Source organism: Triticum aestivum, chromosome 6B, assembly GCF_018294505.1.
Source record: "Triticum aestivum cultivar Chinese Spring chromosome 6B, IWGSC CS RefSeq v2.1, whole genome shotgun sequence".
Classification (NCBI taxonomy): domain Eukaryota; kingdom Viridiplantae; phylum Streptophyta; class Magnoliopsida; order Poales; family Poaceae; genus Triticum; species Triticum aestivum.
Window position 1 is genome coordinate 683,276,868 of NC_057810.1, and position 10,839 is coordinate 683,287,706.

Genomic DNA, 10,839 nt, shown 5'->3' on the forward strand with positions numbered 1-10,839 from the left:
AAGGACAAGAGTCCTCTCTTGATTATCCATGATCTATTCATTTGTAACTGATGTTGTCATTCAAGCTATATAAACAGAGCACCTCCGGCGAGGTTGATTACGGCCTAAACAGCAACACTAGAGTTTACAACTAGAAGAATTTTTTTTGTCTATACATAGCTCATGATTCATCCCTTGTCTACTATGTGTGACAGTTGGTTATTGGACTGGATGTTGCTGACTCATCAGCCTCGATTTTCTTGTGGCTTGAAATGCAGGTTTGGTTCATCTAACACTATATTGCGTGTATTTGTCCAGTTCAATTTTTTTTACCATCTTGCAATGCAAGGTGCAAGAGAGCATGTGTTGTTCTATGTCTTATATCCTGTTAAATCCTGTAGGGGAATGGCATTGTAAGCTCGGATAGTTTGATATCATACGGAGAAGCAAATTGGTTGTGCCCATCGCTAGAAGATTCATCTTTGTACTCTCTTGTCCATTTATCAGTGCAACGAGAGTTAGTCCTGGTGATTGTCATATTGTATTCTTGTGATGCTTGCAGACTGGAAGTGTATTTATACTTCATGCTTATGAGTTATGATGAATCATTTCTATGGCATTACATACAGTCAGTGGGAAAAGGTCATTAGGGACTAGCATGTTTCACTAATGTGATTACAAACTAAAACTTGTGCAAGTATGATAAATGGGTGCATTGATCTCTTTTTTGTTGTAGTGCAACACCTTGGAGATGCACATAATTTGACATGACAGCCTCTTTTTCTACTATCAATGATGTTTGCTGCAGAGATTTTACAGTTGGGAGAAGATAGCAAGGAAAAAAAAGAGAGAAATTTAATTGTAAAAAGAAAGTCCCCAATGCAGCCCGTTGCAACGCACGGGCATTCTACTAATATATATATATATTCAAACCAGATGATTTATTTTTAGTAGTTAGTAAATGCGCGCCCAGCCTGCTGACCTGTCTCGTAACCTTGCGTGCTATATTTGGATAGACATAATTGGGTTCAGGCTGGCAACTCTTAATGTCTCGGTTGGTAGCCTGGTGTGGGTTTATTTTCGTCTGATTTTATTTCGCCCCACCTCTCACCACCCCCGTACCATTGATTTTTTATTTCTCCCATTAAAGGGTAGATCTTATTTCATGCTTGTTTTGACAGGTGCTGATTCAATTCAATCACGTAAATAATAGGCAATTAAGAATTCAGAAATCACATTGAGATCACCTTCCTAAAATAGAGACATAAGATTTTTCTCGATAACCTTCCAAAAACAAATCAGATATTCCCCATAAAATTTTATATCTAGTCACAAATTTCCTTTTTATTAACACAGCACAGGCACATGCGTTTATATACACACGCATACACTCATCCCTATGAACGCACATATGCACACCCTACCCTTATGAGCGCCTCCAAAAGACTGAGCCGACATATCACCTTGAAATTTACGAAGTCACCGTAGGCACCTCGTCGTCAACCGGAACGTCTCCTCCCACTGAATGCGTATCGCCAGAAATCCTGAGAACCAGGACTTGAACCCTGGTGGGCTGGGGATACCACAGTCCCTCTAACCATCCAAGCACAGGTTGATTCGCCCAGTCACAAGTTTCCTAATACAATAAAAATAACATATTTTTTCTTATGGGCGTACACATCGGCGTGCCCTGCAGAGGGATGCCATGCGCGACACCTTCGAGGACGCCATCGCCGGGCCTAAAACCTGCGTGATGTCGAAAAAGCCAGTGCATGGATTCGAGAATGGTCGTGGTGGAAGGCGAGTCATCGGACAAACACGTACAAACATTTGTGGATGCGGTCATATTATATTTCTTTTCAGTCATACAGAGAGTTAGACAGGCTACGTTCTCAAATCAAGTGTGTCCATTCAAATGTCAAGAAATTCGTTAAGGAAATGTGTCCTACAATACTCGGTAGTCGTCATCGTTCATCGCATCCATTCATGTGAAAATATATTGAAAATCAAGCGTTGAATCAATTTGGTAATCGGACCATTCAGAAAATTAATTAACTCACACTGAATCAATTTGAAAATCAATTTAGTATGCAATTAATTAAGTACAATTAAACCAGATTATTTTCGCGTTGAATCAATTTGAAAATCAAGTCATTAATGCAATTAATTAATTAGGTAGACAGTTAATTTTGCCTATAGATAATTGGAGGTAAGGACTTTTTTCCAATTAGGCAGATAATTAATTGATTTGGTTGGTAAATAATTAAGCATGCAGAGAATTAAGTAGGTCGTAAATTATTTGTATACTTAGTTAATCATGCAAGTAGTTAATCACGCTGAATCGTTTGAAAGCGCTCGTGGGCAGCAATCTGACCAATAGGCTCTCAGCGACATGGCCGAACACCGCTTGCCAACATGGACAACGGGCACCATGCGCTCGCGATATGGGCGACCTAGCGTTCACCAAGAGATGGATGATGACCATATTGCTCTACAAGATGTCCACATGCTGATGGTTGCCGACACGTTCGCGGAGGAGGACAACACGACACAACATTGGTCGACGGTTCATGCTTTAGGAGAAAGAAAGAGTGTTCCAAGAATAAGAAGTTAAAAAAAAAAAGAACTAAAGCCAACAAGTGGTCCATGGTGTTGGAGAAGAAAAGAGTGTTTCGGAAAATAAAACAAAAAAAGAAAGAAAGATTATTCTAGAAAATAAGTAGGAACGAGAACTAAAACTGACGAGGAAGGAGGAAGAAGAAGATGAGGCGTCACTAACAAACACACTAATGTTGACATGGTACTAGTTGGCGCCAACGAAACAGGTTGGCAAGGAGGCTATGAGTAGAAGATGTACGGAAGGACGAGGAAGAGAAAAACAACAATTATGCCTTATAGCAATGAATGGTATGTGGGTTGGAGGTGCAGCTTATTGGTTTGGTAACTAGGAATACATTCAGGTTGCCACTCGCCTCCAACGTTATTGTGCATTTGCAAAGTTGAATGGACCTTTAAAAATGATTTGTATAGTTATTTGTTGTTTTGTGTTGATAGTATGTGTTAGTTTAACCCACTTTATTATATTGTAAATATGAAAGATTTCACCTCTGTTGCAATGCACGACGATGGTGCTGTGGGTGTTATCTGATTTTAAAAGAGGTGGCTCCAACGAGAAATGTCTCGCTATGGCGGGAAACTGAGAGGGAAGGGGAGGGCCCGACAGAAAAAGGAAATGATGCATCGTCGGGTGGGGTTTTGTGTCAGGCTCGGGGTGTTGCAAATAACATGGTGAAGAGCCCGGAGCAATGCACGTGCGTTCTGCTAGTATATTATGGGACAGAGGGAGTACTTCACTTCAGAGTGGATGACGTTTAAACCACTTCACAAATGGGTCAAATCATGGCCAGGCTGATCACTCCATGTTTTGTTTCATACGGCATTATTTTTTCAAAACGGAGGCAAACGAATTGCCTCATCGACTAATTAAGAAGAAGAGAATTGCTCAGTTAATTTATGGAAAACCGAACTAAAATCGATACACAGACCATAATTGGACTACTAATCAATCATGAGACCCCACGGGCACACCTGCAACCCGACAAATCCTCCCAAAACACAACAACTCCTAACACTTGTACACCACAATTCAAGCCGACAAGAACATCCCAACAAAAGATAGTGGACCACATCAAAACCACAATAAAAACCAAACCGTGAGGACGAGCCGAGGGACCGAGAATCATCAATTAAGCAGATGCGGGCGCCTTACCTATAACGCCACTCTTCTTGCCTTTGCACCTTAGTGACTTCTTCTTCACTATACCGGTCCGAGGGCAATCACTCGCCTTCTTGCATTTGCCCCTGAATGTCGTCCCGGTGCTCGACTTATTTCCCATTCGAAGCAGCAGCAGTATTGACGACCCTAACTAAAATGCGGTCGATGCTTGGTCATTTGCTTCATGAGAACTGTTTTTAGGGAATATATATGCACAGATATCAGTAAGATATATCTTTTCACTGTTATTAGGTCACATAAAAGTTGAAAACCGTAGCCTAACCTTTCCTGCTAGAGGGCTAGTTACTTAAACGATGTTGCACGCACTTTTTTTTTGAGGGACACGTTAAACGTACAAATAATATGGAAAAAAGCTGTGGTTTATGTACTACCAACAAGGTTAAATATAACATGTAAGCAAAATATATCAGCTGGAAAATGATGCGGAACTGCTCCTCAAAACCAGTCGTAAGCAACAGTAGCAGAACTAAAAGGAGCTATGACAAGCAAGTGAAGCTTGAACTACAAAAACGCCTTGTATTATGGTACAGAGGTAGTAACACTGTAGCTACACTGAGGGCTAAAACATCATCACTTTTGCGTCCGATGTCGGAACAAGCACAGCTCATGATTCTCAGAAGAAGAAAAAAGTATATCTAACAGAAGGTATTTGCATACACATCCGTACATGCAGGCTTGTATATAACGCACGGTTCGCGCACATGCCCAGGCAAAAGGGAGCATTGCTTCATTACTTGATACATGCCATCAAAAGAACAGAAAAACAGCCAGTCTAAGTGAACTAGCCAAATATAGTTCCAGTGCAACCGCCATCCATGCATTACAAAATAAGCCTCCGTATGCAAATTATGCCCTGCATTTGATCCAACGAGAAGCCACTGCTGTTAGACGTAATTGAAACATCTGCCTTTGAGACCTACAAGACAAAAGGTAACTATGCTGAAAAGGCGAGCGTGCAGTTTGGTTCAAATGTCAGTCCATGAATGAGCAGAACTACACTAACATGTTAAGCTCCAACCAAGGAATGTGGTTCAAGAACAGACACTTCACTGGGCACAAGCGTTGGCATGGCATATGGATGTGTAAATGTTAAGTCACAAGTATTGAGCATTCGCCTATCAGTTTGCATGCTATGCAAGACAGCAGAAAAATAATGTAGCTTCAGTGAGTTTTGATTTATTAGTAATACAACTCAGACGTCATAATCCAACTGGTTTAAGTGGTGTCTTTTTCTCAGTCTCATAGATCAGGTAATTATGGAAAGGATCAACTTCCCACCGCAGCAATATGTTTAGATTCTAGTCAACCTAATTATATGATATCCTTAAATAAACTCGAACTTATATTATCGTTGCATCTACGTTACAATCATGAGAGGAAAAAAATACCCGATAGGGTTGTGTACCATGTCATGCTACCAGCACCTTTTAGCAAAACTGGCACATCGCACCATCTATTTAGGCATGACATGGGAGCCACACCAAATTGATGCTTTCCCCTTAGACTTGACGGTAGTGGCAGGGGAGGGGGGGGGGGGCGTTTCTGCTATAGTGGATGACTCAATTGCTCATGTTTAGGTCAATGCTAGAGGTGGATTGGGCTACGGCATTTGCGACGCTGAAAGAGGGGTCAATCACGATATTCAGTTGCCATTTGTAACAGAACAGAGGATGAGATTACTATGAATATACAGATGGAAATGAGTAATTTTTGTCCCTAACTGTACAACATGCCGCAGCACTCATATGATCAGGAAATCTAACTACAAATGAGAACGGGGTGTCGCTCCGTTGGCTACGGCTGCGAGTGTGCAGCTAGCCTGCCAGGGTTCAAGTCTTGGCTCAACCCCAGGTGCTTAGGTTGTTTCTTCTATATAAAATAATGCCACCGAGGGCTAGTCCAGGTTGGTCTCATTTTTTTTATCTAACTACAAATGCCTCGTGCGACAAAAGCTCACACATATTTTTAAACATAGCCCTATGATCAATTTTGCTGCAAAGATAATAATTATTTCTCCTGCCATAAGGCCCATAACTTGGTGACTTTCCCAACTCAAAATGATGGAATGCACGCATGTTCACACATGAAAAACAAATGGCTCTTGCTTTCATGAGATTTACATTTATCTAATTGTACAGATAATATGACCATCAGAAGATAACCTAAACACCAACAGGCGCTACAAGGATTATAATGGGCAGAACATAACTTGGCTGCATCCGCATTGATGACCATTTGCTAAAATAAGTAGCATGACAAGGGATGCTACCATCAAACACTGCATCATATGATCATATCACAATGTATGTCCTACCATATGGCATATGCAAAATACAAGCAAAGACTGGGAACAAGCTTACTAACCACTTCAAACAGTTGGTGGCGTCAAGGATGGTGGGAAACCAGCATACAGAGGGGCACCCCCAATCATGTACTTATTTGCACAGAACCACTCAAGCTGCAATGTCTGGAGATTCAGTGAAAAACAGTCCAAATCTGGTCTTTCCGGCAAAGGGGCCGAATGCAGGTTTTCTGGAATCCCTTGCAGGAGTAAGTATCCCCTAGCTACATCCATGATCGTATATCGGTAACCCAAGGGCAAGGAGATTATCGCCACCGGATGCCATTTGTTTGCACCATCTCCATCTTTTTGCAACTTGGTATAGCGAAGGAAATACCTATCATTATCAATTCGATTCATGAGAGTAAACATCCCAAGCCTTCCTTCCCCTGCCTCTACAAAAGCCATCATTGGGATCATCTGGCCAGGGACATGTTGACGTGGGAGGTCGACAGCAGAGAACTCCATCGTGCGCGTGTCAAGCATGAGCAACTTGTTGGACGGAGAAACAGCCCAACAGAAGCATTTGTGCACATAGTAGCGCTCTGAGGCCCATGTCAAGTGAGCGTCTGGAACCTGGTTGCCAGGACTTGTCACCAAAGCGATCCAGCCGTCAAATGTAACAGCATGCCATTCGCCGGCACCCGAAGAGAAGACGAAGAGGACCAGCTTGGTTGTGCACTGCGCCAGGCACATTACTCTGAATGAAGTAGGGTCTTCAACATCGCCAGGAGGAGCAAGGAAGGGCTCGAAGTTGACGATATCGGGCTGATGAACTAGCACCGCTAGTTCGTCGGAAATGGGAGGTAGCAGACGGTAGCGCCGGTACAGGGGATCGCAGACAACGAACTCCCCGACGAAGTCGCGGGGATCGTAATCGCCGGGAGCGTAGCTTCTCCCCTCAGGGATGCCAGAGAAGAGGGCGCGACCGTCACGGAAGTCGCGGTGGCGCCATCGCTGCTCGACGGAGGGGAGGAAGGAGCACCAGAAATCGACCTCCGCGGCGGCGAAGGCGCGGGCGGCGGCAGCGGAGGGATGGGGATGCTGGGCCGGGCGGAAGGTGGCGGAAATTATGCCGAGGAGAGGCGGCGGGTGGAGGGTGCGGAAGCGGCGGAGGAAGGAGTGGTCGGTGATGACGCGGCGCAGGGTGGGGCAGGCCGTCGAGGCGCGGGCGAGGTCGGCGGCCTCGGTTAGCCGGAGGAGGATTTCCTCGAGGAGCTCGTCCTGGAGCGCCGGCTGCTCCGGCGGCGTGGCTTCGACGTCGCCCGGCGGCGCCATCGGGGTGGGGGCTGGGGACTGGAAATGCAACAGGCTGAAGCGGATTTGGGGATTTAGGTTTCTGTACCTTGCAAATCTCAGCGCTCCGACAAATGGGCCAGACCGCTTGTAGTGAGTCCTAACCAAACGTGTACCGGTCCAGGCCCATTAACACCACCAATGAGCGGATACAAGTTGCATTAGTCTGCAGAAGAGGTGATGATGGACGATATTTGGGAAGTGATCGGCAGCTAGCTACGAAGCAATCATACATGAAATCAAGGAACATCGTGTATTCCCAAAAAATTCATTGTGTATTAAAACGTGTCCATCGTGTATTAAAATGTTCCAAAACAGTGTTCATGTATACATACTAAAATGTTCTTGTAAATAGAAAAGTGTCTACATAACATTGTGTATTCCAAAAAACTCATTGTGTATTAAAACGTGTCCATCGTGTATTAAAATGTTCCAAAACAGTGTTCATGTATACATACTAAAATGTTCTTGTAAATAGAAAAGTGTCTACATACTTCATAATTATATTTATACATAATTAAAAAGGTGTTCACGTATTTAATTTGTTCCATATAATTTGAAATTGTTCATGACTTAAATAAATTTCATGTATTTTTTAAGTGTTCACACATTAGCAGAAACTGTTTAGCATGTTAAAAGGAAACTTTCACACATAACAAAATATTTTCGTAAATATAGAAAAATATTCATTTATTTAGAAAAAATGTTCAGTGTGTCAAAAAACGGGTGTGAAAAGAGCAAATAGAGAAACGAAGGAACAAAGAAATAATAAAAGAGGAAATAAAAGAACACCAAAAGGAAAGGAAGAACAAAAACGTGAATGAAAAAAATTCAAACGTGTGACTTAACGTAAGCAAATACTCCCTCTCTTCCTTTAGATAAGGTGTATCTTTTAGAATTGCTAGCATCCTAGCATGCTAGCACTACCATCTTTTTAGAATCGCTAGCACTACCAAAGTGATAAATAGAACATACTCCCTTTGTTTTGAATAATTGAGCATTATCGAAACAAGCATTAGATTGTTGAACCTAGTCATGCCATCGAGAACATAAGAAACATGTATCATATCCATTTTTACGATTGCTACTAGCAGCAAACCAAATGCTAATCCTAACAGAGAGGATAACATGACATACGGAGCAGTGGAACAAGATGCAGAGACCCCGTTCGTCATGTCGCCGAGGAGGTAGTCGATGTCTAGGAAGAAGTCGTTGTCGAGGAACTCATCGTCTGGGATGTCGATTCTCGCAACCATGATGAAGTAGAATCCGACAGTCGCGCTAGGGCACTCCCCCAAAGCCTGATCACCCCTCTCTCGTACCGGATCACAAGAGGCAAGATTTCGGAAGCCTGTTGTGTCACTCCTCGGTGCACGCTGAGAAGCGAGATGGGAAAGTGGTAGGCGGCGCAAAGCTTATAACCAGAGGTAGGAGATGAAAGGAAGATGAGCGGCCTAAGGAGACGAAGAGAAAATCATTCAAGTCCGTTCAGATTCGTCTCCCACTAGCAAGTGAAATGTTTCAATTCCTTTCTTGCGTGACAAAAATAAAGTAGCACATACACATGGGATAGGTCATAGCGCGTGCGAGGTGTGGTGTGGCGGGCGGCGGCAAAGGAGAACGTGTGTATATGCTCTTTTCTCAAGCTCTTAGTGGTATGTGTAACAACTTTCTTTATAAGTTGGTCTAGAGCATCCTTCACTAGCGGCTGGCTTTGTGCGACTACCGAGCAAATCTATCTGTAGCACTCTACAGTCTACACCTTTTCACTCGCTCCACCCAGTATATAAAACTGGATCTTCGAAATTTCAGGATATGGTCGCGATTACCACCCAGACCCAGGCCGTGGCTTCCATATCATAATAAATACTTCCTCCGTCCCATAATATAAGAACGTTTTTTACATATCTTATATTATGGGAGGGAGGGAGTACAAAGCTATTTTTTTTTCTAGTCTAAAGCTGGTTGACGAGCAGGGAAGCGCCGACCGTGGACACACACCTGAGCCGACCTATTCACGAGCCATCCTTTTACGCGGGAATGACGCCGCCCTTTGTATGTGCTGACAGGGAGCGTCCCCTTGGCCGATCTTTTCCCTGGTGTCCAGCCTACTTCGTCAACATCGACTCCGCTCCACTAAGCCGGCAGCAAAGCACGTGACCTCGATCGTCTCCTCGCTGAGATGGCCGGCCGCACTATCTCCAATAATGCCTAGCTGATCGCTTCCGCTAGCATATTTTTAGAACAAAAGGCCCTCAGGCTATACGTTCATGTCATTGAAAAATAAGACCAAGGTAAGGTGGAGTATCTGTGTCAGTTGCCCTCGCCCCTCGCGCACTCACGATTCCCTTTCCGTGCAAAAAGTTCGCATATTCCCTGCCCAATTTAACCACCCTAACCGCGTCTGTCGAATGTCCCATCCTATGTGTTAACCGGTCGTCCGGGCGGTCACCGGCGATGGCTGCAGCTGCAACATATATAAGTCATCGGTGCCACTCTCTCGCAGGCCGGACACACACGCGCGAAGAGGAAGCACGATGGGGATGGCGGCGGCGCTGTGGGACGCCCTGGGGAAGGCCGCCAACCTGGCGCAGATGTCCGGCCTGCACGCCGTGATGCTAGTCGCGGCGGGCGCGAGCATCATGCGCATCCCGCAGAGCAGGCGGGAGTGCGCCAAGCTGGAGCGGTGCAGCCGCAGGCTCCATGCGCTGCTCAAGTGGCCGACGGGCTGCGGCGCCGCGCTGCTCTGCTCGGAGCTGGGAGGCCCCGTGGTGCAGGCGCTCGTCGACGCGGCCAGCCTTGTCGACTCCTACCACCGGAGCACGCTCTGGCGCCGCGTCCGGAGCGGCAGGAGCATGGCGATCCGGCTCCGCGACATGCGGGACGTCATCGACTCCTACTGCGTGCTTCTGCTCTTCATCAACGCGCATCTCCTGCTACGACATGCAGCTACTAATCATGATCAGCCCCCGCCGCCGCCTACGTACGTGTACGTGAGATGCAAATTATGTTCTATCCGTCGATGCAACTCTGTCGGATGCGGGCTACGTAATCCCTCCGTCCCGAATTACTTGCCGCATAAATGGATCTATCTAGATGTAGTTTTAGTCCTATATATACATCATTTCTACTATTTCTGCAACAAGTAATTCGGGATGGAGGGAGTACTTACTTACGCCTAATTACGTCTCTGATACTATCATGTTGATTTGATTGGTGACGCAGGATTGTTGATGTGAATGATTCATCTGAGAATCAAAGTGTACAAGCGGAGAGCAATTGTACCGAAGTCGCAGCAGGTCATGATACTCAAAGGGCGAACGGTACTGGCGATGGAGGTATATGAAGTCAGACAGAAGCGTGCCTGCTCTAGTGATGATTTCCCATGTATAATGTACAGGGGTTAGGGAGGAGACGTGTCCCAATA

The 10,839-nt window shown here is 44.9% G+C and overlaps 1 protein-coding gene across 2 annotated transcripts; it reads right to left on the minus strand.

The window, feature by feature from the left end:
* Positions 1–4,292: 4,292 nt before the first annotated feature.
* On the minus strand, positions 4,293–7,419 carry LOC123134842 (uncharacterized). 2 transcript variants are annotated; one of them, XM_044554004.1, is made up of 2 exons: positions 6,140–7,419; positions 4,293–4,628 (listed from the first exon to the last, which is right to left on the minus strand). In XM_044554004.1, the coding sequence occupies exon 1, from the start codon at positions 7,392–7,394 to the stop codon at positions 6,144–6,146; it is 1,251 nt and encodes a 416-aa protein (XP_044409939.1). In that variant the 5' UTR covers positions 7,395–7,419; the 3' UTR covers positions 4,293–4,628; positions 6,140–6,143. The 2 variants fall into 2 exon arrangements, with proteins under 2 accessions (XP_044409939.1, XP_044409938.1); XM_044554003.1 differs by having other exon boundaries at positions 4,293–4,691.
* Between the last annotated feature and the right edge of the window lie 3,420 nt (positions 7,420–10,839).

What these genes read in the sequence shown, in the direction of transcription:
- LOC123134842 (XM_044554004.1), bottom strand. Translation starts at nt 7,394, where the DNA reads ATGGCGCCGCCGGGCGACGTCGAAGCCACGCCGCCGGAGCAGCCGGCG.